This window comes from Botrytis cinerea, chromosome 1 (genome assembly GCF_000143535.2).
Source record: "Botrytis cinerea B05.10 chromosome 1, complete sequence".
Lineage (NCBI taxonomy): Eukaryota > Fungi > Ascomycota > Leotiomycetes > Helotiales > Sclerotiniaceae > Botrytis > Botrytis cinerea.
Window position 1 is genome coordinate 3,957,959 of NC_037310.1, and position 27,226 is coordinate 3,985,184.

Below are 27,226 nucleotides of genomic sequence, written 5' to 3' on the forward strand. Positions count from 1 at the left end.
GATCAGTTACCCCAATCTCATTGGACCTTCTCAGTACTCGTGATGGTTTTCTGGCAATTTAATATGAAACCAAGCCTCGCGATGATGTGAAGATTAAGAGAGAGAGTAGAAGTAGAATTGATGTATATTAAAGAACGGTTAGACAGTTCACAATAACCACGATATCTTTTTGTTCAATTCAAACACGAGGAATAGGTGATACAAGTTCAGGCACCAACGAACCCTTAAACGTGATCAAACAAAACGCCAAATAGAGTACAGACATTAACCAAGCAAGGATTCGTGATCCTCCAAACTCCAAAGTAGTACAAAAGCCATCATCATACCAAGCCCTTAGATTTATTGGAATGAAACCTTGCCGTACTTATCCTCGACAGGTCTTTCATCGCCAAAGCAGAAGTAGCCTCTAGAACTTGGAGTCTTCGTATCTACACCTCCTTCGCTTGCCCACTGCTCCTCCATTTCTCCTCTATGCTTACTCTTTGGTTTTCCATCTCTAATGCGCACCTTCTCGAAGAACACATAAGAAGCATAGTATGCAGAACTAGTGTTTCCAGCACTTGGTCCCTTCTTGCCTAAGAAGTCATTCAAGACCTTGGATTGGATCTTCTTCTCCTCGGGGTAGGTCTTTGCAATTTCACGGAGAAAAGCAGCTTGTGTCACACCGGGTTCGCGGAGGTAGGCACGTATCTTTTTGCGAACTTCATCGCAACTATCATAGACAGGGACGGACGTTGTGGATTCTCCATCGAGTTTAATGGCGGAAACATCAAACTTCTTCTGTTCTTCGGCTTTGCTGACCTTTGGCTTTTTGAGAGGTTTGACTCCCTGTAGCCTACTCTTTTATCAGTTGCAAGAATAGTACGACGATCCGAGTCACGTACTCTCGTTTTTTGAAGAAAGCAAACGCGTTGGTGTAAACATTGCTCTGATCTCCCTTGAATTTGCCACTTTGGCCCATGAATGCACCGTAACTTCTGCTATTTGTGCCAATTGTTTTCTGAAATTCAGTAACTTTCATCTCACCGCTCTCGAGAAAGTGGCGAATTTTGCGACGAATTTGGTCACAATTTTGATCAACGATGTGAAGTCTTTCATCATCACTGTCGATTTCTGGTAGATTTTGTGGTTGTTCGATTTCAGACGCTTTGCGTTTGTTATCCGTAGCTGCTTTCTAGTTACAGCATTAGATTATGGATAAGGAGGAAGAAAAAGAGACGTAATTACAGATGCGGGGGGTTTGACTGGGACCTTGTCTCTTGACTTTGGAGGGGGAAGGATTGGGGCGGGGGGCGCTTTAATGTTGCTGTCTGCAACATCCAAAGGTTGCTTTTCTGCTTTGCCACTCATGATTAACCGTAATCGATATTGATGTTCCTCCTGCGTACGTTTTGAATAGGTGAATAATCAAAGTTATTGAGAAAAGGGAAAAGAACAAGAGGTTAAGATAAGGTTAAGGAGAGGGTGAGGGTGAGGGAAATGACGTTGTGAAACGCGAACGCGTGAATAGGGCTGGTCATGTGATCACAACATAAGCAGCACAAGCGTTCAACTGCGATCTCTCCTCCAAAGTCACATAATCACCAAATGACCCCTATCTAATAGCCAGCTGGTATAATAACACCCTTTATCTGTGTATAGACACTGAACTTCCAAATTGAATATTGCAGCTACAGCTTGATGAAGCTTATTCGACGAAGTATTCGAAGAAGAGCCGCAAGTTTGGCCCTTCTTCGACGAGGAGATCTTCACGCTTAGCCTTCGAGACACACACGCTTCCACTTACAAATCAAAGACAAAGATTTGTATTGAAAGGTTCCCACGAATTTCAGATCCCATTGAGTTAGTGCCCGAATTTTCTTGAAACATGCGCTTGTTAGACTTGGAGTAAACATTTGCAGACAATGAGAAACTCCACTTGCTTCACAAACAGCACGAGGATATATTAAGCTACGATCGTAATACCGCCAACTGTTCAGGCTACGCTCAGCCTTCACATCTCTCTTCCCTATCCGCCTGAAATTCCCTCACCAATACCCAACCTCCCATCTACAATTCATCCTTCACATCCTTCTTAGGGTCTCCTTTAACAACTCTTTCACAAACCGCCGGAGTCCCAACATCCATCCGGTAATTACACTTCTCCATCTCCACAACCTTCCAGATCTCATCTTTCTCAGCACAAGCCAACACAACGGTCGTAGCCCTATTCGGTCCATTCCAACAATGTTGCCCATTCTCGTATACCAAAGTGGTTCTGATTCCCTTACCAAGACCCTTACCCTCGGCATCAACTTCTTCATCAACTTCTATTTTATCAAATCGGACAAAATTACCCATGCCAGTATTTCCGCCACCTTTTTTAGATTTTTGTGACGTCTTTTCCATCCAGCAGAGTTCATAGTCATATTCACCAGAATCTTTGGACACACAGGAGCCTTTAAGAGCGCGGAAAATATCATCTACACCATAGTCTTTTTCAAGGTCGGATTTGATATCAGAGAGGGTGTTCTGTTTAGCACCAACATCATCGCTGACGGCTTGGTAAGCATTTCTCGCATCTTGGACAGATTTAGATTCGGAGCCAGAATTGGCGTTATCAGCCAAAACACCATTTTCAATGAGGATGATACGGAGATCGGTGACCTTTTGGTGAACCCAGGCACGGATGGATTCTGGGAGGTATTCTTCGAATTTGTAAACTATTTTGTGTTAGTCATGAGATAAATGATGGATAAAAAATCTTCCAATATGATACTTCGCTTGCCCCGTGGGGACTGACTAGTGGAAATAACCACCACCTTCAAGCGCAGCAAGTTGTGGGTGTTTAGGGACTCGCCTCAACTGAAGGAGTGGAGGGAGGGGTCGGAGATAACTTACGAGCGTCAACATCGCTCTCCTCATCGTTCTCCCAGGTCTCCCACTCAATCCCGTCATTCTCAGGCTTAGCCGTCTCATCCACAGCAGCGTCTTGACTTTCAGTATCTTCTGCTTCAGAAGCATCCTTGGTAGCAGCATAATCCTCCCAAGCTTTGACTGCTCTCTTGACACCTTCGTCGTTGAAGTTAGGGTTACGCTCCTCTTTAAATCTTGCCAGAATCCCCTCCAGCTCGTTGACTTTATTCTGCAAAGCCACTTTCTTCGCTTGAACACCTGTCAAAGCATCTCTCAATTCCGTAACTCGAGTTTTGGCCATCAATGCCAAAATTGAAACCTTGCTGGTCTTCCCCTCCGAGGTCTTAACAACCTTCCCTCTCTCCCTCCTCTCCACCTCTTCAAACTTTTGTTTGAGCTCCTCTTCTTTCTTCTCCAATTGACTAATCTCTAATTCCTTCCTGCCAATACTCATCTGCACATCTGCTCTCAACCTCTGCGCTTGATTGACCAATTCGTCTCTCTTCTTGTTGGCCTTAACCTGTGCCTTCATCCTAATATCATCCAATCTCCTCCACTCCTTTCCAATCTCCGCACATTTATCCACACATTTTGTTCCTCCAACATTCTCCCACTCATCACTCCCATCACAGCACAGCTCATAATCGCAGACTCCATCATTTACATACGTAAAAGGAACATAAGTTGGAATATGACCTTTGTTCTTGCAGTAATATCCTGGCAAGGCTAAACTTGTGTTGTGTGGACTTGAACCAGTGGTGCTTTGCAATGGTTGAGGAGGGGAGAGGCTGGATAGATAAGTACAGGCGCTTGTGCCTGGCTCGTCACTCCCATCAGGACAATCGCAGTAATCGTCGTTTACTTTAGAGATATCGATTGAAATGGAGGGGTTTGAGAGACATGTGAATTTGTCTGATGATTTGTAGAATTTCGCAACTATGTAGCAAGAAATGAGATATTAGCTACTGGGTTTTCTGATGTAATTGTAACCTTTCCAGGCAGACAGCCTTCAACAGCGGTCTCCGGATGGCCAGCGAGACGGCATCTTTACCGGGAGTTTTCCTGATTCAGTTTCTCGAAAAGAAGAACAATGCTCAAATTCGTGTCTACTTACATTCAGGACCGACACCTCTTGGCCTCGAAGCTTCAGCCGCAAGAACAGAAGTAGAAATCGTGCTTAGAAGCACTAATGCTCTTGCTGCTACCATTCTCACACAATTCCGAGACTCGGTATGTAGGCAAGCTGTATTTTATGAATGTCAATATATATAAAGAAATTGTTGAACTATGACATTCGGAATAGGTAATCGAGATAAGCTTGAGTTCAAGCTATTTGTGGGGTACGATATAAAGATGCCAGCTTGCCAACTTAGCGAACAGACCTTCGATGTAACCTCAAACCTCAAACATCCAATATCCACATCCGACTGGTGATCCAGTCAATTGATCAAGACAAAGTCAAAGTTACACAATACTATCCCGAAAAGGGTGCTGCTTGTTATGGTCGAAATATGCAGTCATTTGCTCAATAATTGATTGATGCTCTCACTTCCGTATTCTTACACCAAACGTAATCGCGAAGATGGTGGGTAGATATACATCATACTTTCATAATGAGTCCCAAGAAATTGTTCATGCTTTTTCAATTGTTTTCCTATGAATCTGATGAAGGCTCAAATGCATATTGCATGAGCTCTATCCTCATTTAGTACAAGTTTAAACTACAGACCACCCAATCCGCTATACCCGGCCAGCTCACTAAATATCCATCAATCCCATCCATAATAACCCAGTCCTGCTGCGCCATTAAGCTATCCCGATATGCTACATATTCCCTCCCTCCCATTCCATTGTCCCTCCTCCCCGTTGATATTGTTTTTCCAATTTTTGGTATGAAACAAACAGACACACATTCGAATTTCTTCTTTGCCGTTTTAAAAACTCCAATATGCCGCTGCCCTATTTTGTCGCCGCGAGGCAGATGTACAAAGAAAACGGTTCATGTAAAACATTAAGATCAAATAAGTAGAAATTAACATGGGCTGTTACCATGATATCGCAATTAGAACATGCTTCCATCCTGAACTGGCGTTGGTCCTCTTACGCCTCCAAGTCCGGGGGAAAAATCTGGCATAGCCGGACTTGGTGCATTATAAGCCTTTTCCCTCGCCTTAGCATTGAGATTGCCTCCTTCGCTGGAGCTTTTTCTTAATCTCTGCCTGTGTTTCTCCCTGGGTGTTGCCTCTTCATCAGAGAAGGTGCTCATTTCTTCGTTACTCTGCGAAGACAATGAAATCTCATTTTTTTCAAGGTATTCTAAAGGGTCCTTTTTCCCCATAATCGCATCAAACATGGCTCTCGTCTGCCTTCTTCTTGGATTGACTGCTGGTATAGGTGGGGGCGTAGTATTTTGAAGGTTTGGTCCAGGTGGAAGGTTAATCGTTGAAATGCGAGAAGTGGATGATATGAAAGTTGGTTCCGAGATGTCGGACTTAGTGACTGACTTTTTGCGAGCAGCTATACGGCTACTTGCCTGAGAAGTTGTTGGAGTCGCTGATCTTGACCCAATTGGTGATTGATCAACTAAAGAGGGCGTAGAATTTACTGAGAAAGGGGTGACGGGTGATGGTCTAGGTGAGATACCGATTTCTAATGCATCGCCAGTCTGGAGAGCGTGCATGCTCTGTGGATCAAAGTAACTCGAGGGCTGTGGTTTGCTGTTAGTCCTGGGTCTCGAACTCATCGCTGGGGATGGAAGTGGGGATGGGCGACCGGAAACACCAGGTGACAAAATTGGAGATGAACCAAGAGATAAACCGGACGCGGTAGGCTTGAGCATGAGGCGAGCATTTTGAAGATCCTCAACAACCCCTAGACTCGACGTACCCGTTCCCTCGGCCATTGCTTTAGCTAAATCATCCTTGTATCTACCATTGCGACTTCTAGATCGGCCAGAGGCATCAGAACCTGAACGATCACGAGAAGTGCGGGATGCAGGTCGCGACCCGGAATGATTCGTACCTATACTACCCTTGCTCTCCCTATTTGCATTTCGTTGGGAATGGGTTACTGGTGGGGGCTTCCTCTCTCTACTTTGAGCTCTTTGACGCGGTGCCATATTACTAGGCACATCGTTTATTCCCTGCATTAGTCTTGATTCATAAGGATGCGCTTGTCGAGGGTCACTAGGTCTTGGATTGGACCAGCTAATCTCATTGAAATTGCCGTCACCTTTCTGTTGATGTCTCATAGCTATTTGATGCTCACGATCGCGTTGAGCATCTCTCCGAGCTTGTCGAAAGGCCTTCATCTGAGGCGGCGTTGAAGAATTAGCGACATTTCGAAGCATTTCCTCTTCTTCCTCCTTCCATGAGCTGTCATCAATTCTTTGCTTGAGTGGTTGGGGAGGACCGTTGGGTACGGCTGGGCTGCTGCCTATTCCGAACATTTTCATAGCTTTGGAGTGACCAGCAGCTTCTTTCTGCTTCATTGCTAATGCACCAAGGCTGGCCTTAGTCTTCAGCAGTACAGCAGATCCTGGAGTGGGCGAAGCAATCTGGCGCTCAGGCTGGCGTTCAGGCTCAAGTGTTAGGTTCTTCAGATTTTCCTGCACTTGCCTTCGGCGTTGGGCAAGCTCATCTTTAAACTCCTGACGCTCCTGTTGGGTAGCCGAACTTCCATTCCTGTTGTGGCGTGTTTCCATCTCCCTCTCCCATGCAGCCTTTGGTGGAGATCCAGGGTCGGCATTCGAATCCGTTGATTTCACTGTGAGAGGTGCTGGAACGGAGCTATTTACTTTAGCCAAAGGACTTACTGGGGTTTCATCCCAGTCATTGATGTCCCATGGGTTTCCTCTCTCGTTATAGCCACGAGAAGGCTCTTCAACAGGGTCAGAATATGGCTGTTCATTGAATCCCGATGAAGTTATCCCATAAATGGATGAGCTGTCACTGTCAGATCGCAAATGTGAACGGACCATTCCGCTCAAGCCCGGAAGTGTTGGAGAGTCTGCTGGAGATTCAGGCAGTCTTTCACCATCATCAGGTGGTGTGGTTTTGATCTCCAGAGTCCTTGGGGGACTACTTGGAGGCGCAGGTAGTGGTTGTTGTGGACCTCGAGTTGCTGAAGTAGTTGGTTGGTAGGCTGGATGTTGAGATTCATCGGGTCGTGGTGTCATTGATGGATCATTGTGATTACGGTACTTCAGATTTGGGAAGCTACGAGGCTGGGGTAGTCCCCATGGCCGACTCATTGGTCCTCCCTTGGTAGAAAATTCAGATCTAGTAGGAGATGCTACGGAGCGAGTAATTGGAGAACCCATGAATGGTGCTGAAACGGTTTCGCTCCCTGGAATTATAATTCGTTGTTGTTGCGGTGATTGTGGTTCGGGAGCGCGGTCTTTAGGGGGGAAGTGCCTTTGATTGGAATGATTTTCTTGCATTGCACCAGAGTCCTTTCGAGCTCTTGAGCCGGGTTGTTGCCGTGGAACAAAAGGTCCCGGCGGGGAATGCTTCCTTGGTGGCGGTGTCTCCCTCCCGTCCTTTATCTGGGCCTGGCTTCTACTCTCATAATGCTGTTGACTAGTCTTGGGGGGTACACTTCCAACCATCATAGCCTTAACGCGGTCATTGACTTGTGATGGTGGTGGAGCCTCATCATTTTCGCTGACTGGAGGACTCAAAGGGGGGTTCGAAAATCCATACTGTGATTTTGGCTCCACTGCCAAATGCGCCGACTTGACTGTTGGGCCGAAATCGAAACCACTGATCGGGGACGGAAGATTATGATTAGGTGGTGGGCTTGCAGCACGTAAATTAGGCATGCTACCTTTGGCAATCACAGGCTTGCGGTCCCACTTATCAGATGCATTAAAGGAGGTAGCTGATGTTGGCGAATGCATTGTCAGCGGAGGTGTTTGAGCACCCATACCACGTTGTCTGGTCAAGGTGTCTATTCTGTTCATGGTTGAATGCTGTTGGTCATGCACGTGTTGGTCCAACCCAGTTTCATACAGTCGGCGCATTTTAGTTGCAGACCTTTCCATGCCAGAATTTGTTACAGAGCCTCCGGCTGAAACTGGTGTGTGAGATCCACTTAGAGAGGGCGTACGTTGTGAAGTGACGGATGTTGCAGCTGTGGAAATTCTAGTGTTCACTGGCCCAGAAGAAGTGGTAGATGATGTTTCTCTGTTACGATTGTATCCAACAGGTGGTGGTGAGCCTGCTCTCGAGTGCTCTGTTGTTGATATGTCTGCGGTATTATCATCATCATCGTTTCGCTCATCCCATAGTTGTTCCCTTTCCTTTTCTCGCAATTTCTGGAAAGCCGATTGACTAACGTCGTTTTCATACAAAACGCGACCCCCAAGGCCAACCCCATCGGCGGAACTTTTCGATCCTGATGGAATTTTATAAATCTTTTGACGACCACCGAAAAGTACATTGCCCTCGCCTGGCTTTGGTCGACTCATAATGCTACCAGTGTGTAGGGATTCATCATCCGTACCATAGCCATCTGCAACGGAATCGGCCCTGGCAAAGGCGAATGGTGGTCGAACAGATCCATGTATTGAAGAAACCTCTGCGATATCAGAAAGGCCGTGTCCTTGAAATCCGAAGTCGATCAATTTCGAAGCTCGCTTGGGAAATAACACACTGTCATCACTAGCTTTGCCAATTTTTGAAGTTGGGTCATCTTGTTCTCGTAACATGGAAAACCGAGCCGATAATCCATTCATCAACAGACTTGTTCGAAAGTCATCCGACGATGGCAGAGCATTCTCAAGGTCCAATTCCAGCTTCGGTTCCGGTTCTTCTTTCTTCTTCCCGAGTCTAAAGGTTTTTGATGATTTGACAGCCACTGTGTGCTCGGTATCGCTGGATCCTCGACCTACTCCTTCTGCTGCGTCCTTGGCATCCTTCTTCTTGCGGGATCGAAACATGATGCCCAGTGTCTCACACTGTGATTTACAACTTCCCGACCCTTAAAATATAAATCTAATTCTAGAGAAAAGTATAAAAGCAAAAGCCCGAGTGAGATTTAGTGAAGAAACTTTCCCAATTCTCGTTTCAATGGATGCCGTCCAACTCGAGATATCGGAAGGCAAAAAAATGACTCGAGACGAAAGAACAAAGCGTGCACGACAGGAAGAAAGTTGGGGAAATGGAAGATAAGCTGTTTTGACATGCAAGCATTAGCCTTGAAAGTTTGATAGTTGTTTGAGGTAAAGGAATTCTCGGTGAACTACGCACGGAAGAAGTGTAACGGGTCGGGTATGATCAGACGAAAATTGTGAGCAATTGCCAATAGCGAAGATGTTTCGTTTTGCAACTTGACAATTACCAATAGTGATAAGTTGAACAACTCAAATGAAGGAATGCTATCGGCAGTTGTGCTTCACAGATTGTAATGAATGTGTTGGGGTGTTTCGGTATCCCTGGGGAATGAAATTCGTTGCGCGGTGCATGAATTGAGTTGCACGGAAAGTCTGGCTCGATAGATGTCTTCGTCAGTATGCCGTCAGTCAGTCGAATAAGTGACCTGCACGAATTGTATGGTATGGAATTCGAAACGGTTCTCTTAAGGGGCCGAACAAGAAAAAGGAAAGTGTAAGGCAGTCGCTGTTTTCAAGTCAAAGTCGGGTATCGATAACCGTGAAATATGTAAGATATCCAGGACGGCTAGTCTTTTTGTGACAGATGAAATTGAGATCTGTGATTCTGCCAAAGGGGCATGCCAATGAATGAATGTTTTGGATGCAAGTGAATGTGCTGCGGGTCGAGTATCGTCTGAAATATTGTAATATTATTGTCGAATCCGTCGTCCGTCTCCAGCTTGCCGCTTCCCTTCCGTCCCTTTGGTTGGCGTAAATGTACCGGTACGTCCAAAGAAAAAGAGTGAATGTGGTGTGGGAGCAAAGGGATAGAATGGGAGTAATAAGTGTGGGCGAAAGAGTGGAATAAGAGAATGAGGGACTGAGCGACTGATCGATCAATGGGGGAGAGGAGGGCAGTACGTCGTTTGGTTTCTCTCTCTAGTATCTACTCTCTCTCGCTCGCTCGCTCGCACTCTATCTCATCGCAGATAGCCAAGGTTCCTTGAAAGTTTGCCCAAATGCAATCCAATCAATTTGTTGAATTGCTGTGTGCGGATGGATGGATGAATAATAAATTAAGAGGATTTGGATCAATTGATAAAAAGGGAATTATGCATTAGGACTCTGTAGGTACCAAGCCAAGGTAGGTATTGTAAGTAGAACCTTGCACCCTCAATCTGTACTAAGGTTAAGATGTGGCCCCCCACCCCCCGTTCGTCTTCTTTTCTTTTCTTTTCTTACGCCGGTGCCACACCACACATCACACCCTGCCCGAGTCAAATTTCCCTCTCTGCATCTGCTAGGCGTTTGGCACCGTTCGTCTGGTCTCTCGAACCGCGCTGCCATACCCCTGACAAAGTCCATTTCCTTAAGATGATTTTGTTTGTTTACATTATCTCCATCTGGTGACAACGCATTCAATAGTACGCATCGTCTATGGTTTACCTGGATAAAAATAAGATGGCAAGTGGGCTGGATTGCCTCGAGGGCCTCCGCACACGATGGCAGGACAATCAATCTTAACACGGAAGTGAACAACAAGTGAGTACACACAGTCCTCGGACTCCGCGAGCTCGACAGACAATGGTGATGGTGGCGGGTGGTGAGATATACGATGAAGGGGGAGGCAAAGACAGAGAGGGTTTGTGGCAGCTAGATGAAGACGGATTGGCTGGTGAGGTGGTATGCGGGTATAGCCTCCAATGGGAAGTGGTGATAGCTCCCTAGGGTTTTTCTTCAGCAGTTACCAAGATGACTCTTGTGCAAGCGTATATAAGTGAAGCAGCGGCGTCGAACGAAGCGAGTCAATTAAAATCTTTCAAAATGCGTGTGCAGAGATGAGAGAGATCTCTTACTCCCTTGTCATGCATATTCAACCGCTGATCGAGCCGTCTTATAGGTCAATTGTAGCCAAACCCCTTCCATAGTTTGTGCCCCCAAACTCTATCTATTATCTTAGCATATCGTGAATGTAGCGACCGGCCCTCGAAAATAAGCTTCGATGCAACTACGTTCTGCATACTCCTGAAACTGAGACTTGATAATCTAGCGGCACGGCTAGCCATTTCCTCCGCAGATTAGAGAAGGGAAGCCACTGTATGATAGAAGACGAAGTGTCCGCTGCTATCATCGTGATCGTAAGATGGTTCGGGATTCTGATCAATGGACTCGTAGAATATTGATGACTAGACCGAGATTTGCTTTTCTTCGAACTGTTTGATGTATAATTACACTTTCTTGCATCGCGATTTGCTTTTGGGGGATGCGCATCAAGTGTGTCACAGTCAGGGTCGAAACAAGCTTCATTTGGGGTTTCAAATTCGTAATAAGAAAGTATTACAGAGTAAGGAGTACGGAGCACACCACCTGTGAGAATTGCTGCGACCGTAACGTGATTTTGACTTCTGTCAATTTAGATGAGATGAGGTGAACTCGGAAATGGATGCCCTCGCGTCGATGAACAATAAGACAAAGGGGTGTCAAATTCACGAAAAAGGGTTCGTTCAGTATACGTTACGGTGTGAACTAGGGTGTGACTTGCCTGACTTGCCTGACTTGCCTGACTTGATGGATCACGACAAGCATGTTATACACTACAGTATTGCTACTATGATACTAGACCAGAGACCAGCTACCTCCTTGGTCGTAGTCTGTAGTCGGAGCATGCAATGCACGGGACGGATTTTGCCCGCGAGCGAATCAGATATCAATCGTGCCTGACACTTGACCAATTCAAGACACATTTGACGGTTAACACCAGCGTATCAATTGCATTTTCCCTCGTTTTTTCCTTCTTCTGTCCTCTCTCCTCTCTCCTCTCTCCTCTCTCCTCTCTCCTCTCCCATCATGGTCCGAACATCCATCCAATCATCTTTTTTCGGAAAGCAGTTTAGCGCAATAGTGCATCCAACTATTAACTAACGTTCATATCACACCTCTGTAAAAACAAGAATGTACGAAGTACAAAGTACAGTTGTACAAAATATAGATGAAGACCATCTTTACATGAAACACGAACTCAAGAACCATCCAAGATAATTCGTTATTACAATACTACCTTACGAGGATTTTAAGTTCAATCATCACCTCATGAACTCATCCAGCCAGCCTTCACCTCCAGAGTTTTCCGTTCATAATTTGCCTCCTCCTAGTGCTACTGCGTTTCCCCTCCCTTTCTAGAGTGACCCCGTGAATTCACTTGGTTCACTATTATCACAAAAGGCGCTCGGGAAGTGGGTAACAACTTCTTGTCTCATGAATCAGAAATCATCGGGTACTTGCTTTTTGCATTCGATGTCTTACTTTACTGTCTCAACATCAATCGAAAAGCTCACGAGCCATCCGTCTACAGCTTTTATTCACATACGCATACTGCGTACAGTCATCAACCAGAGCCAGAGTGCTTGAAAACTCAAGTGGTTCGGAAGAAATCCCAATGAGTGATGGGTGACGGATGACCGAAGTTTCACCCCTTGATCCTAGCCGATGTAAGATTGTCCACTCATAGGGCCCGAGTCCCGACCAACTTCCAAGCTTCGATAGAATTACCCAAACAAGTATCAACCTCGAGGGATAGAAAAGTATATACAAACAGAACAGTACACACGGCACATGGACACTTGTCTGCCATCAAATTTGGCCACAAGATCCAAACTCCCCGCGCGATGGGATTCCGACAGCATGCCATCTACACAACCGTGGCTCATGCATCTCGTCTTCACGTCAAAGCAGCTTCCGCACTCGACAGGATCCGTCTCACCAATCAAGCCTTAAGATCGCCAGGAAAATTATCAGGCTGAACGATCTGCCACCTCCATTTACGCGGCCAGGAATGGTAATTACTTTTCTCGTCCCCGGTTCAAATCATCTTAATATATGGCGATCACCCAGGCCTTTCCTGCCTGCGGGTAGCAATGGAACGGCCGAGACAAGAAAATCACGGAAATGATTTGTTTCCCGGGCGGGGCGAAGGCGGGGTGGGGGAAATAACATGACGTTTGAAATCTCTTGGGAGCTGAGCGCTCCAATTCCTTGGGTTCTTCTTGTCAATTTTGTAAGCACCCTGGGTGTATTGGTGCTTCTAGAAGTCTTGCAAGGCCACTCGGTCCCATTGCTGCTCAGGGTAAAATGATATATCAAATTCGAATTTCACAAACCACCCCTTCCTTCCACCATCATAACATCGGAGATTTGCGTTCCATCCCGAAAGGGCAACGCAATAACACGCGTTAATCTAAACAATTAACACACCACTATTTCTGTCAAATTGGCAAAGGCATAGATGCTGCAAGTTGCCGCTTTAAATTCCAGCAACTGCAGTGCTATGAACCGCTTCAAAGTGCACACATACATATGGACAAGTAATGCAGGGTACCGGCAATGCACATCGATAAACGTACAGCAAAGCTTTTTCTCCATAGGGAAAGTCCTCAGATGCTGAGTTGACAATATAGACCCATCTATTATAATGACAATTTTCGAATATCGGGAAATGTTCAGTTCTCGTTTGATATCTAAGTCGGGATATATAACATTACGTGGATAATCTTGGCTCATGTATAACTATGGGTTGAATGAAGTGTTGAGTACACAACCCAAGTATCGGTACGCGCCGTTATCTGCCAAATACCTAGCAGCAGAGGATATCAGGCTTGTTCCATTACACGATAATGGCGAGAGCGGGAAGAGGATCAGGTAGGCAGATCTAGTAGATCCGGGGAAAGTTGCCCACCATAAGTTGTTTTTTTCTTTTTTTTTGGAAATCTATCTACCTGCTAAAGAAATGATCATCTTGTGCTTTGAGTCCATACTGTATTCTGAATGGACAATACCTTCTTAATGGCTCTTCTCCAAAATTTCACTACCTGGCTGCTTTGTTAACCTAATCTTCTTGGCTTTAAGAGTCTATGTACCCCCGTCCTTTCCGAAGCTTTCACTTCACATCTTCATCCCAAGCAGGATATCGATCATTAATATCGGAGTACATTGCGACAATCAGGGAACGCGGTTAAATCCACATTCTCGTACGAGTGCTCGTACGAACATCAAACTCCCGTGAACACAATTTCATGCTGTCAAACCCCGTACAAGAGATTATATATTAGCAGTCTAATGAGGCTTGCATGCGGGGTACTACATCGTGAGTATACTTAATCAAAGCATAGTCTTCATAGATTTCATGGTTTTGGGCTTGATATGAGAATGACAGTCGAGTGATAGGACGAATGAGGTGAAGTGTACTAATATTGTTGTATAGAAAGAATATTTGGAACATTGCTCTTCGTTTGGATAGAGATGAAAGATAATCATACTAAAATTATTATGTAATGGTAGTATTTAAAGACAGGTTATAAAAATGTATATCAAAAGTTATTGACTTCATCAGTATGCAATTTTCTATATCTGGATAGAATCTGCAGTTACGAATCAAAGAGGTCCTATATTGTATGTGTGTATTCTAGGACATATTCAAATATATTGCAGCATTTGCAACCACCCAAACGTAAAGTTGAGAGTAACATAGATGTCAACATCAGTACATCCTATTGAGTAATGTACACTTCCTTGCTGCTTCACTTGTTCACTGAATCGTGCAATTTACATATGATTTGTGGATCATGATCACAACGGCGGGGTCTAGTGACACGCTTGGGTAGTTTGATCGCTATGTGGCTCTAACAGGCTTTCTAATTGTGTGGTTGGAGGATTGGCTCACTTTGGTCCTCAGCAGCATTCTGTTTGATGCTTCCAGGTAAATGAGATTTCAAGTCTACCATTTCTATTTAGTTCCTAAAGCAATAAAGTCTCATCTATATGCACTCTCTAATTCATACTGGCTTTGCTCCCATGCTAGAGTTTACATTTGATCTCTAATATAAGATAATATCGCGTGGAATCGAAGAAATTTCTAGAAGAGGCTCTACAATTCTACCTCTTCACAAAAAAATAACAACGATTCCACACATTGCATCCATATGTGTCAGATAATAGGTGGCTCTACCTCATTTTATCCAAGCATCTGCCTAAGCCTCTATAGAAAGCTCAAATTGACTAGAGGTTATGGAGAAAGCAATAATAACAATAGTTTTCTCGCACTTTTTTCTTTCGAGGGAAACTCCATAGTGTAAACTGATATGTATCGCGCTGGCTGCTGACGCAAGTGGGCAGATTTGATATCTAGTTTGCATTTTTACGCATGTAACTCTTTTCTTTCGGAATGAAATGATAAATGGGCATCATTCGATGTTCTACAATACCGGTGCAGGTTTGCGGCGTGTGTGTGATGAGAAATGTGCAAATTGTTGGAATAATTCATCTCCAATACTCATCCATGAATTCATCGAACAGTCTTGACCAGAGAACAGACATGTACACGATATTATTGTGCTTAAACTTACATTCTTATTCCTACTCCCAAGTACTTGGATCCCCATCCCCCAGTTCCATCTGCTCTCAACGAACGTTGCCAGCATTCGAAACATCTCATTCAACCAACTCAAAAATAATGTGAATGATGAGTCTGAGAAGCTATTTCAGGCTTGCCAAGAAAATAGGTTCTCCCTCTTGAAACCGAAAAATGGTGATCAAGATGAAAATTTGTTAGGCGATGCAGAGAAGATGATTGATGTTACTACATTGACAATTACTATTGATTGTGAAGTGTTGAAGGAATACGCATATCAACCACAGAAAAGTATTTTGGAGTAAGTTTGCATCTCATCTCATTCTTTACGCAAGCGTTCACTTGTGTGTGACAGGAATCACGGGATACTTCCCAACTTCCCACGTTTGATGATAAACTAAATCCCCCATTGAGGAAAACTAGAACTTCCATATAGTTCGGCTGATCTGTCTGATATTGTAAAATCAACTTTTGCAGTACTTGGATCGATATTTCAAGAGATGTTACCGAGTTCAATTCTGGCGGTGATTCATTCATCTGGGCACCCACTGCCGATTTAATACTTTAAAATTGGGAAGAAATAGACAATTGACGTAATTCTGATACCTCTAGATACAAAGCATCTGGTGTATTAAAGACCAACGACGGCAAACTCGATAGAATATCAATATTCTCTCCAGGACAAGATGACTTACCCGGAGCCACGCGGAGAAGCCTCACCGACCGAAACTCGCCGTGGAGAATGCGAATTGTTCTTCCATCACGCCCATGCAGTTCTGGGCGGCATTTCACTTACCTTGAAAAACATCTGGGTCTTGCACCTGACACACTGATGTCCCTGAACTCTTTAGACAACGAGTAAGATACTTCTCTACGCATGCTACTTGGTTGTCCTCAATCATCTATACAAAATCCCTGGATCACATTAGCCGGCTACACAGATATTGGAACCATAAACATGCTCTCCAATGTCGCAGGGGGTTTACCAATTTTTACCTCCTCAGCAGAAAATCGTAATGAGAATTGGCAATACGTCAGTCCAGCACCAGGCTGCGCACTGGTAAATATTGGGGACTCGATGGTCGAATATTGCCGCGCTCGCTCCATTGTGTTATCACTGCGCCAGGGAAACGAGCGAGCTTTACGAGTTATTAGAGTTTAGCTTATTTGGTAAGATCGGAAAAAATACTTCGCTGTAGGTGTTGGAGAGTAAGAGGGGTGATTCTGAGCTTGGAAGAAAGAGGAAAAGGAGGAGGAATGGAGTGTGAGAGTGGAGTGCTTGAGGGCAATGCAAGTTATGAAGGGGTACTGGATAAGTTGCCGTTTCACGGGCTTCATTCGTCGGTGTCATGAGCATTGAGTTGCTAATCATAGTCATGTTCTACGCAGTGCAGATGCTAGTCTCTTAACAGAATAGAAAGGTGAAAAGCATGCTGTACTTAAACATCGCTCCTCAATATGTATTGCTCTGCTAGATCTTAGATAGGGATTCGAGACTACTCAAGTATATAAACGAAGCAAGACGATTGACCAAGCGGAATTGTCGCTTGCAATCATTCGGCCAAGCTCAACTTCAGTATGCAGCAGTGGAATGGGCAAGAAAGACAACGGAGACGAAGCGCATATATGAGGAAAGAGCTTGAGGGCTGGTGATGCATTTCACTTGGGATATATGGCGAGTAGAAGGAATATATATGACATGTAGAGAGATTTCGGGACGGGTTCAGGCTGGTAGAGTCTCGAGAGTCAGGATGCTTGATTGAATGCAAAAGAGACATCTAGTCGATTGTATGGAAGCATGTAGAATTGAGAGTGAAATTGAAGCTTTGTGGCATGTGAGGATACAAAATATGGCAAGTATATTAGTATATGGAGAATGATTCTGTACCAACAGACAGGCTCTCGTGATTCTGATAGATACGGGGAAGAGGAAGAAGCTTGTGTCGACTGATTCATTCACACCTTCAAAAGTTTGCGTGGCTATGATACTGCTCTGGAAGAAACGATATCATGCAATTGTCGATTGGTATTTGATGTACAAATCGGGAACGATGTCCCATAGAAACCAAGCCCCCTAACCAATAACACCTAACGCCACGCTTTCCCATCTTTCCTGTACTCTATTTCCCTATGATTTTCTGTTCATCGAGAACCCTCTTGTCATGAAGTCCCCACCCTTTTGTTTTTGTGCATTGTATCCGGTGTTCGAAAACAAACTCTTAAGATTGTCATTCATCCCCAACTTTCGTCTTTTGTTCCGTTCCTCTTGCTCTTCTAAAACCTTGGCTGTTAGGTTTGCCGCTGATGCATTTTTGATACCTGAAGGTACTGTAGAAGGTCCATTATTTGACTTTGGTGTCGCTGCCCCATTTCCATTCTCTTGTATTCGAGCCTGGGTTCTGTCGGTAACTCCATTTTCTTTTGATCGAGGTTGGCTACTGTCAGGAGAGTTTCCTTTCCCGCTTTCCAAGGGTTCCGCAGACTCTGATTCCGTTGCGTGCTTTCTTTTTTTCTTCCCCCCTGGAGCTTTCTTCAGTGAATGAGTTAATCCTCCATCCTTCAGCTTGGTCGCTCGCAATGCTAATCTCGAGATATCTTCTTTCGATACGGGAATTATAGATATAACATTGTCCGCAGTATAGCCTTCATTGCACTCCACACATGTGTCACCTTTTAACTCTTTGATCGCAACTTCTGAGAACGCATGTCCGCATGGCACTAAATAGACAGCTCTGGTACTAGCTCCCAACTCCTTAGTGGTGATAGGACATATCTTTTTTTCTTGCTTATCTTCCTTGACTGTCGAGAATTTAACTTCGACAATGTCGCGAAGTCCTTTAACTCGTCCTTGCAGAACCTCTTCCTTCTCTTTTATGACTGAAGCGGGGACATCATCGTCTTTAGGAAGTAGCTGTTCGAGAATGGCATCTTTGTTGTAGAGTGTCCCGGCGCAATCGGATACGATGGGTGCAGTGAGAGGTTTATTGGAGAGGGGACAATATGTCCAGGCGTGTGTTTGTGATTCGTGAAGGGTAGCTTTTAATTCTGAAGTATTTGGATTGCGCGCGGCTTCTTTTACAAGTTCGCGACGAGTAGGGATACTTCCACCATCATTACCCATGACGAGGAAATTGATATGCTCTGTAATCGGCAATGAGTTCAAACCCTTGAGGATGTACAACGAACGAGTTTCTGGGGCAGATCGTGGATGAGTGAGATGAAATAAATAAGTCTTTTTCCTTTTTCCGTAGTAGGAATGATGGATGATTGACCGTTTGAGCGAGGCGGTCTCTGAAGTTCTTGAGGCGGTCTTACCGTTTTACTGATAAGGTCGTTATCGCCACGCACCGTATTAGTGAACTTGTGATTTAGCGTGCTTTTCACCTCGAACTCGTCGGTTCGGCATCAACACATTGAGCTTTCCGTTATTAACCAGGTACTTACAAGACAGTGAGCATTTCAAACTCCTGCCTGCCCATAATCAAATTGCAGGCTTCCTTCAAAACAAATACATCAACGAAAACAATTACTAAGCTGGGTAGCCGCACGAGGTCGAGGGCGAGGATGGAATGCGCATGATACTGTGCTGGTTGAACTGCAAACTCATCCATTGAGAGAGAAGCTCTGAAAAGACGCCAAGATGTCACAACAATCTAATCAAGCATTTGATGCTTTGAATCGCATTGTGGCAGATTTAAGATCACGGTTAGCTTGACGCAACTGGGTGTATTTTTATACGGTGTTGGTAGCTAATGATTCGAATGTAGGAGTGATGAACAGCGAAAGAGAGCGGCCCTGGAGTTAAGAGAGTTGCTTGAGGTTGCTTCTAGAGGTGAGGTCCATATTTCATACTAGTCTATGGGATTGGGAACTAATCAATGCTTTGGCAGACTTTCCCCAGGAACGATACACGGAATTTTCCAATATTGTAAGTGGAAAGATTACCAGCCTCATCGGTCACCATGGAGATGTTGAGCGAACTGGTGGTATATATGCTATCGATGCGCTGGTCGATTTTGACGGTATAGAAGTCGGACAACGAGTCACTCGATTCGGACAGTCCCTTCGAAATATATTGAGGGGGAAGGATCTTGCTCCTATGCAACCGGCAGCAATGGCATTGGGAAAGATGTGTAGGCCTGGAGGTTCGTTGGTGTCGGATCTGGTGGAGAGCGAGATCAAAACCGCCCTGGAATACTTGCAGTCCGATCGAATCGAAGAAAAACGATATAGCGCGGTTCTGGTTTTGCGAGAATTGGGCAGAAACTCTCCAACACTGGTTTACACTTTTGTTGGGCTAATATTCGATCAAATATGGGTAGGCTTGAGAGATCAGCGACTCCTTATCCGACAGACTGCAGCAGAAGCCATAAGTGCATGCTTTCAGATAATTAGAGAGAGAGATCCAACTTTACGACAGACATGGCAAGCAAAAATATACGACGAAGCTGTTCAGGGCGTGAGGCAAGGGACTGTGGAATATATCCATGGATCCCTTCTTGTGATTAAGGAGCTTCTTCAGCAAGGTGGTATGTTTATGCATGAGCATTATCCAGAAGTCTGCGAAATTGTTTTTCGACACAAAGATCACCGAGACGCACAGATTCGGAAAACAGTTGTTATGCTGATACCCGAATTGGCGAACTATTCCCCTACCGAGTTTGCTCAATCTTACCTTCACAGGTTTATGGTTTTCTTATCTGGAATGCTCAAGAAGGATAAAGATAGAAATGACGCGTTCTTGGCTATTGGAAACATCGCCAATGCTGTCAAAAGTGCTATTGCTTCTTACCTAGATGGAGTTTTAATATATGTCAGAGAAGGCTTGTCATTGAAGTCGTAAGTTCTGTCGGAATTCTATGTACATATACATGCTAACCGTTTCTTTCAGGAGACGACTCGGCACAGTGGACCCAGTCTTTGATTGCATCAGTAGGTTGGCCGTCGCAGTTGGGCAAACCCTCAGCAAATATATGGAGGCACTTTTAGACCCCATATTCGCATGTGAGCTAAGTCCCAAGTTGACTCAAGCTTTGGTGGATATGGCTTTCTATATACCACCAGTAAAGCCTATCATCCAAGAAAGATTGCTGGACATGTTGAGCAAGGTTCTCTGTGGCGAGCCATTTAAACCGCTGGGAGCCCCTACACCAAACAACATTGCTGCTGCGCCAGTCGTGCCAAAAGACTCAAAAGATCCACAAGCATATGAGCACCGCCAAAGCGAAATCAAACTAGCCCTTAACACTCTAGGGAGTTTTGACTTTTCTGGACATGTTCTAAACGAATTTGTGCGTGATGTTGCTATCAAATATGTCGAAGATGAGAATCCAGAGATTAGAGAGGCAGCTGCTTTGACGTGCTGCCAACTTTACGTCCGAGATCCTATTGTGAATCAAACGAGTCACCATGCGATTCAAGTCGTCAGCGAAGTTATTGAGAAATTACTTACCGTCGGTGTTGGAGATCCGGATCCTAGCATTCGAAGAGTGGTTTTAGCTGCTCTTGACGAACGATTTGATCGCCATCTTGCTAAAGCAGAGAACATCCGAACTCTGTTCTTTGCTTTGAATGACGAAGTATTCCAAATCCGTGAAGTTGCTATCACCATCATTGGTCGCTTGACGCATGTTAATCCTGCATATGTCATTCCTTCTTTGCGAAAGGTTCTCATTCAAATGCTCACAGAACTCGAGTTCTCCGACGTAGCGAGAAATAAAGAAGAAAGCGCTAAACTGCTTAGCTTACTCGTTCAAAATTCACAGAAATTGATTAAACCATATGTCACACCTATGATGGATGTTTTATTGCCCAAAGCTCGCGATCCTAGTCCAGCTGTGGCTGCTACTATTATGAAGGCTATCGGTGAGCTTGCCTGTGTTGGAGGAGAGGGCATGATTCCATTCATCAAGCAGCTCATGCCTATAATCATCGAAGCCTTGCAGGATCAAAGCTCTTCTGCCAAACGTGAAGCTTCTTTACGAACTTTAGGTCAACTGGCAAGCAACTCAGGCTATGTCATTAAACCGTATTTGGAATACCCTCGACTTTTGGAGATTTTGCAGAATATCATTCGAGGAGAACCACAACGAGGTCCATTGCGGCAAGAGACTATCAAACTTATGGGTATTCTTGGTGCTTTGGATCCATATCGACATCAGCAAGTTGAAGAGCGATCCCCAGAGATGCAATTACGTCTAGAGTCAAACCAGATGACTGATATATCTCTTATGATGACAGGGCTGACACCCTCCAATAAGGAATATTTTCCAACTGTTGTGATAAATGCTCTTCTCAATATCTTGAAGGATCCATCTCTTAACCAACATCATGCTATGGTTATCGAAGCCATCATGTCAATTTTCAGAACCTTAGGACTAGAATGCGTCTCTTTCCTTGATAAGATCATTCCTGCATTTTTGTCTGTAATTCGAACCTCTCCACAAACCCGTCTTGAATCATACTTCAGTCAGTTAAGTTTGTTGGTGACCATCGTACGACAGCACATCCGTAATTACTTACCAGAGATTGTCCTGGTACTTCAAGAATACTGGAATGAATCTCCGCCACTGCAAGCCAACATTCTTCACCTTGTCGAGGCTATCTCGAGATCTCTAGAAGGTGAATTCAAGGTTTATCTGGCTAGCCTATTGCCACTCATGCTGGGCGTGCTCGAAAAGGATACTACAACAAGGCGACTTCCTTCAGAGCGTGTGCTGCATGCTTTCCTGGTGTTTGGCCCTAGCGCTGAGGAGTATATGCATTTGATCGTGCCTGTTATCGTTAACGTATTTGAGAAACCTCAGCAACCTTCGTTTATCCGAAAAGCCGCGATTGAAACTATCGGTAAGATCTCAAGACATGTCAACCTGAATGATTACGCCTCGAAAATCATACACCCCCTCTCAAGAGTTTTGGCTGGTAGTGATAGCTCATTGAGATTGGCATCACTCGATACCCTTTGTGCTCTAATATTTCAGCTCGGAAGGGATTATCTACACTTCGCCGGCACAATCAACAAAGTTCTCAACAGTCACCAAATTCAGCATCAAAACTACGAACTGTTGGTCAGTAAACTCCAAAAAGGAGAACCTTTGCCACAAGATCTCAGTGCTGAGGAACGTTATTTGAATCAATCCGATGAAGTCGATTTCTCGGATGTTTCCAATAAAAAACTGGATAGCAATCCTGTCCACTTGAAGGCTGCTTGGGATGCAACAGGGAAATCCACCAAGGAGGATTGGCAGGAATGGATGCGCAAATTTAGTGCATCTGTATTATTGGAGTCACCAAATCACGCACTCAGATCATGTGCTCAACTGGCTTCAGTATATCCACCCCTTGCAAGAGAACTGTTCAATTCTGCTTTCGTCTCATGTTGGGGAGAGTTATTCGAAGGGTACCAGGATGATCTGATACAGAATATTGAAATGGCGATCAAATCGCCTCACGTCACTCCTGATCTTTTGGGCATCTTGCTGAACCTTGCAGAGTTCATGGAGCACGACGATAAAGCCTTGCCAATCGATATAAGAGTTCTGGGACGAGAGGCTGGTAGGTGCCATGCCTGGGCCAAGGCTCTTCACTACAAGGAGCTGGAGTTTTGTCAAGATCAAACTAGTGGAGCCGTTGAAGCATTGATTCAAATTAACAATCAGCTACAACAGTATGATGCTGCAATAGGTATTTTACGAAAAGCGCAACTCTACAAGGATGGTATCACATTACGAGAGACTTGGTTTGAGAAGCTCGAGAGATGGGAAGAGGCTCTCGAATTTTACAAGAGGCGCGAAGAAGATTTTCCAGACCAAGCAGAGACTTTTGACGTTATAATGGGTAAAATGAGATGTCTGCACGCATTGGGAGAGTGGGAGTCACTCTCGGCCTTGGCTGAGGATAAATGGCATACCTCGTCACTCGAGATCAAGAGAGCCATTGCTCCTTTGGCTACAGCAGCTGCTTGGGGTCTCAGAAAGTGGGATCTTATGGACGATTACCTAAGTGTTATGAAGAGTCACACACCAGATCGATCATTCTTTGGCGCAATTCTTGCATTGCATCGCAATCAATTTCGCGAGGCTGCTCTTTTCGTTCAAAAGGCCAGAGAGGGACTAGACACAGAATTGAGTGCTTTGGTCAGCGAGTCTTATAACAGAGCCTACACGGTTGTTGTTCGGGTACAGATGCTTGCAGAGTTGGAAGAACTCAGTATATATAAGCAGAGCAATAACAACCCAGCGAAACAGGAAGTTATGCGTCAAACTTGGGAGACTCGTTTGCTCGGATGCCAACGGAATGTTGAGGTCTGGCAGAGAATGTTGAAGTTGAGAGCTCTGGTCATAACCCCCATGGAAAACATGCAGATGTCTATCAAATTCGCGAACCTATGTAGGAAGTCAGGACGAATGGGATTGGCCGAAAAACACCTCAAAACTCTGATGGGCGGCGATGAGAGCCTGGATGTGGTATTGCCTCAGATTGTGGAGAGTGCAAACGGAGATCGACGAGTCAGGGTTTCAAATAAACATATTGAAGCTCCAGTTCAGTATGCTATATTGAAGTTCCACTGGGCCGTGGGCAAACAATCCCAAGCATTGGAAGCTCTTAAGATATTTACATCTGGCCTGGCAGAGAAACTACAACAAGCACAAATCGCAACTCAAGGGGGCATCATAAACGACATGCATGCCATGAACCTTCATAACGGTACAAATGGGATGATGAACGGAAATGGATACGCCAATGGTCTCGGGGCAAATGCTCACAGCCTGCTAACACCAAAGGGTTTGGCTGACCATACCACACTCCTTGCTAGGTGCTGTCTCAAGCAAGGAGAATGGCAAGTTGCCCAGAAGAAGGGTAATTGGCAAAATGACAATCTTAACGATATCCTTGCATCGTATAAAGCAGCCACTCACTTCAATCCACAATGGTACAAGGCATGGCATGCTTGGGCTTTAGCAAACTTTGAAATTGTCCAGGCGGTTCAGACAGACCCCGGGCATGAGTTGCATGATGTCAATGGTGGTAATGTCGTCGTTAATCACGTCGTTCCTGCTGTTCGTGGTTTCTTCAAGTCAATTGCTCTGTCGCAGGGAAGCTCTTTGCAAGATACCTTACGCCTTCTCACCCTTTGGTTCGCTCATGGTGGCCATGCAGAAGTCAATCAAGCCGTTACCGAAGGCTTTTCTTCTGTTAGTGTTGACACTTGGTTAGAAGTCATTCCCCAACTTATTGCACGCATCAACCAACCAAATGCTCGCGTTCGCGCTTCTATTCATAATTTACTTGCAGATGTTGGTAGAGCTCACCCGCAAGCACTAGTCTATCCATTAACTGTCGCCATGAAATCCGCCCCCAATACACGTCGTTCACGATCAGCTATGCAAATTATGGATAGTATGCGACAACACAGTCCGAAATTGGTAGACCAAGCAGATCTTGTCAGTAAAGAGTTGATTCGTGTGGCAGTATTATGGCACGAGCAATGGCACGAAGGTCTTGAAGAGGCATCCAGACTGTACTTTGGCGACCACAACATCGAGGGTATGTTCAATACACTCGCACCTTTACACGATATGCTCGACAACGGCCCAGAGACCTTGCGAGAAATCTCCTTCGCTCAAACATTCGGTCGTGATCTTCAAGAGGCTCGAGAATGGTGTATCACCTACCAAAGAACGAAAGATCTTGGAGATATCAATCAAGCTTGGGATCTATACTATCAAGTCTTCAGAAGGATCGCACGCCAATTACCGCAGCTTAACAATCTTGAGTTGGCTTATGTGTCCCCTAAGCTTCTCAATGCTCATGATCTTGAGTTGGCTGTCCCCGGAACGTATCAAAGTGGAAAGCGTATCATATCAATCGTCAATTTCGATAGCAACTTTAGTGTTATTTCTTCCAAGCAACGTCCAAGAAAACTCAGTCTGAAGGGAAGTGATGGTGTCGCTTATGTCTTTTGTCTTAAGGGACACGAAGATATTCGACAGGATGAACGTGTCATGCAATTGTTTGGTCTCTGTAATACCTTACTCACCAGCGATTCGGAGTCTTATAAACGTCATCTTAACATACAAAGATATCCTGCCATTCCACTGTCCCAGAATTCCGGTCTTCTTGGTTGGGTACCCAACAGTGATACCCTACATGTCCTCATTCGAGAGTACAGAGAAAGTAGGAAGATCTTGCTCAACATCGAACACCGCATTATGTTACAAATGGCCCCTGATTATGACAATCTTACACTTATGCAAAAAGTTGAAGTCTTTGGTTATGCTCTCGATAATACAACTGGTCAAGATCTTTATCGTGTACTTTGGCTAAAGAGCAAGAGTTCTGAATCCTGGCTTGAGAGGCGCACAAACTATACCAGATCATTGGGAGTGATGTCTATGGTCGGATACATTCTTGGTCTTGGTGATCGTCATCCTTCGAATTTGATGCTCGATCGAATAACCGGTAACATCGTTCATATTGATTTTGGAGACTGTTTCGAAGTTGCCATGACTCGTGAAAAATACCCCGAACGCGTTCCGTTCAGGTTGACAAGGATGTTGACATATGCTATGGAAGTCAGCAATATTGAAGGAAGCTTTAGAATTACCTGCGAAAATGTGATGAGAGTATTGAGAGAGAACAAGGAGTCTTTGATGGCAGTTCTTGAGGCTGTGAGTTTAATTCCATTTCCTTTAAAGACATACTGCTAACAAATTAGTTCATCCATGACCCCCTCCTTAATTGGCGTTTGAACGGTGAAGCTTCACCTGTAGGACCTAACTTCCGATCAGAGCGCCGGGAATCTATTATCGCTGCCCAGAATCGTAGACCTTCAACAATGGACGAATTCGTTCAACCTGCAGCGTTAACTGCGGATGCTGGAGATCCTATTGCAGCTCCGGGTGGACCACCAGCTTCGCGTCCTCGTGCAAGGACGAATTCCACGACTCAAGGCCCTCAGGATATCGAGGCACACGAAAATCAGAACACGAGGGCAGTACAAGTACTGGTACGCGTCAAGGAAAAGTTGACGGGGCACGATTTTAAGCCTGAGGAGGAATTACCATATATTCAGCAAGTTGACAAGTTGTTGATTGAGGCGACAAAGTTGGAAAACCTTTGTCAACATTATATTGGTTGGTGTAGTTTTTGGTAAATTTTTGACCGAAAGTGACTGGCGGATGTGAGTAGCAAGCAACGTTCACTTGCATATACAAGTTGTTACATGATGCATGGACAGGGCGTTTAGGACTGGGAATTCGCGATATATGGTGGGTAAATCTGGAATATAAAGCAAAGCGAAGGAAGGGAGACCTGTGTAATACTCTTGTGCATATAAGCAGCTGGTTTTTAATTCATATCAGAAGATTGTTAATAGCTTCACACTGTTATATTTACGGAAGACTGGAGCACGCGGCGTTGGGAAATAGGGATTTGAGGCGATTCATAGCTATGGCAGTTGAGAGTTGATGGTCATAGTTCTATGAATATACTTCAAATCTAATCAAGATTAACTCGAATAAACTGTTCCATATCTGTTAGTAATTTGTTGTCGTGAAACGTATTAATGATTTGAATCAAAATAATCATAAGTAGGAGAGGGGTGGTTTTCTTCTTCAATATGGCTCGTCGCATGTTTGCGCCGACAAACTTGACTCGAAAAAAAGAACAAAATATCGAGGCATGTTCCCTGTCGTTGGAAGAACCGGGTAGAGAGCAACGCATTTATAATTGTATTTTTGAATGTGTATCACTTTAACCTAAAGAGAACCTTTCCGATGCATGTTCTATCATAATTATTAGAGCATTGATGTCGTCCTCTCTGCTTTTCTGTT

At 44.6% G+C, this 27,226-nt stretch overlaps 5 protein-coding genes across 8 annotated transcripts; 1 reads left to right on the forward strand and 4 right to left on the reverse strand.

Annotated features, from left to right (window-relative positions):
- Positions 1–85: 85 nt before the first annotated feature.
- BCIN_01g11320 (hypothetical protein) lies at positions 86–1,484 on the reverse strand. The gene is made up of 3 exons (XM_024690977.1): positions 1,228–1,484; positions 885–1,174; positions 86–835 (listed from the first exon to the last, which is right to left on the reverse strand). Exons 1-3 carry the CDS (start codon positions 1,348–1,350, stop codon positions 340–342), a joined length of 909 nt encoding a protein of 302 aa, XP_024546747.1. The 5' UTR covers positions 1,351–1,484; the 3' UTR covers positions 86–339.
- A 161-nt stretch (positions 1,485–1,645) lies between these two features.
- Positions 1,646–4,221, reverse strand: Bcgtb1. Its single transcript, XM_001549288.2, has 3 exons — positions 4,010–4,221; positions 2,881–3,831; positions 1,646–2,702 (listed from the first exon to the last, which is right to left on the reverse strand). Exons 1-3 carry the CDS (start codon positions 4,101–4,103, stop codon positions 2,050–2,052), a joined length of 1,698 nt encoding a protein of 565 aa, XP_001549338.2. The 5' UTR covers positions 4,104–4,221; the 3' UTR covers positions 1,646–2,049.
- A 285-nt stretch (positions 4,222–4,506) lies between these two features.
- On the reverse strand, positions 4,507–10,082 carry BCIN_01g11340 (hypothetical protein). Of its 4 annotated transcripts, none has more exons than XM_024690980.1 (3): positions 9,147–10,082; positions 5,917–9,069; positions 4,507–5,602 (listed from the first exon to the last, which is right to left on the reverse strand). In XM_024690980.1, the coding sequence occupies exons 2-3, from the start codon at positions 8,834–8,836 to the stop codon at positions 5,586–5,588; spliced, it is 2,937 nt and encodes a 978-aa protein (XP_024546749.1). In that variant the 5' UTR covers positions 8,837–9,069; positions 9,147–10,082; the 3' UTR covers positions 4,507–5,585. The 4 variants fall into 4 exon arrangements, with proteins under 4 accessions (XP_024546749.1, XP_024546750.1, XP_024546751.1 ...); XM_024690979.1 differs by having other exon boundaries at positions 4,507–5,837; XM_024690981.1 differs by having other exon boundaries at positions 5,668–9,069.
- A 7,097-nt stretch (positions 10,083–17,179) lies between these two features.
- On the reverse strand, positions 17,180–18,684 carry BCIN_01g11350 (hypothetical protein). Its single transcript, XM_024690982.1, has one exon. It carries the CDS (start codon positions 18,511–18,513, stop codon positions 17,521–17,523), a length of 993 nt encoding a protein of 330 aa, XP_024546752.1. The 5' UTR covers positions 18,514–18,684; the 3' UTR covers positions 17,180–17,520.
- A 123-nt stretch (positions 18,685–18,807) lies between these two features.
- BCIN_01g11360 (hypothetical protein) lies at positions 18,808–26,923 on the forward strand. Its single transcript, XM_024690983.1, has 5 exons — positions 18,808–19,097; positions 19,160–19,224; positions 19,283–20,231; positions 20,284–26,062; positions 26,110–26,923. The coding sequence occupies exons 1-5, from the start codon at positions 19,033–19,035 to the stop codon at positions 26,545–26,547; spliced, it is 7,296 nt and encodes a 2,431-aa protein (XP_024546753.1). The 5' UTR covers positions 18,808–19,032; the 3' UTR covers positions 26,548–26,923.
- Positions 26,924–27,226: the final 303 nt, after the last annotated feature.

Bases quoted from the DNA above. Each gene is read 5' to 3' on its own strand.
- BCIN_01g11320 (XM_024690977.1), bottom strand. From the start codon at position 1,350: ATGAGTGGCAAAGCAGAAAAGCAACCTTTGGATGTTGCAGACAGCAAC. The intron at 1,175-1,227 runs GTAATTACGTCT...TGCTGTAACTAG, and splicing joins CAGTCAAACCCCCCGCATCT to AAAGCAGCTACGGATAACAA. The intron at 836-884 runs GTACGTGACTCG...ATAAAAGAGTAG, and splicing joins GCTTTCTTCAAAAAACGAGA to GCTACAGGGAGTCAAACCTC.
- BCIN_01g11360 (XM_024690983.1), top strand. From the start codon at position 19,033: ATGTCACAACAATCTAATCAAGCATTTGATGCTTTGAATCGCATTGTG. The intron at 19,098-19,159 runs GTTAGCTTGACG...ATTCGAATGTAG, and splicing joins GTGGCAGATTTAAGATCACG to GAGTGATGAACAGCGAAAGA. The intron at 26,063-26,109 runs GTGAGTTTAATT...CTAACAAATTAG, and splicing joins TGATGGCAGTTCTTGAGGCT to TTCATCCATGACCCCCTCCT.
- Bcgtb1 (XM_001549288.2), bottom strand. From the start codon at position 4,103: ATGGTAGCAGCAAGAGCATTAGTGCTTCTAAGCACGATTTCTACTTCT. The intron at 3,832-4,009 runs GTAAGTAGACAC...CTTGCTACATAG, and splicing joins AAGAGGTGTCGGTCCTGAAT to TTGCGAAATTCTACAAATCA. The intron at 2,703-2,880 runs GTAAGTTATCTC...AACACAAAATAG, and splicing joins GGAGAGCGATGTTGACGCTC to TTTACAAATTCGAAGAATAC.
- BCIN_01g11350 (XM_024690982.1), bottom strand. From the start codon at position 18,513: ATGGGTAATGATGGTGGAAGTATCCCTACTCGTCGCGAACTTGTAAAA.
- BCIN_01g11340 (XM_024690978.1), bottom strand. From the start codon at position 8,836: ATGTTTCGATCCCGCAAGAAGAAGGATGCCAAGGACGCAGCAGAAGGA.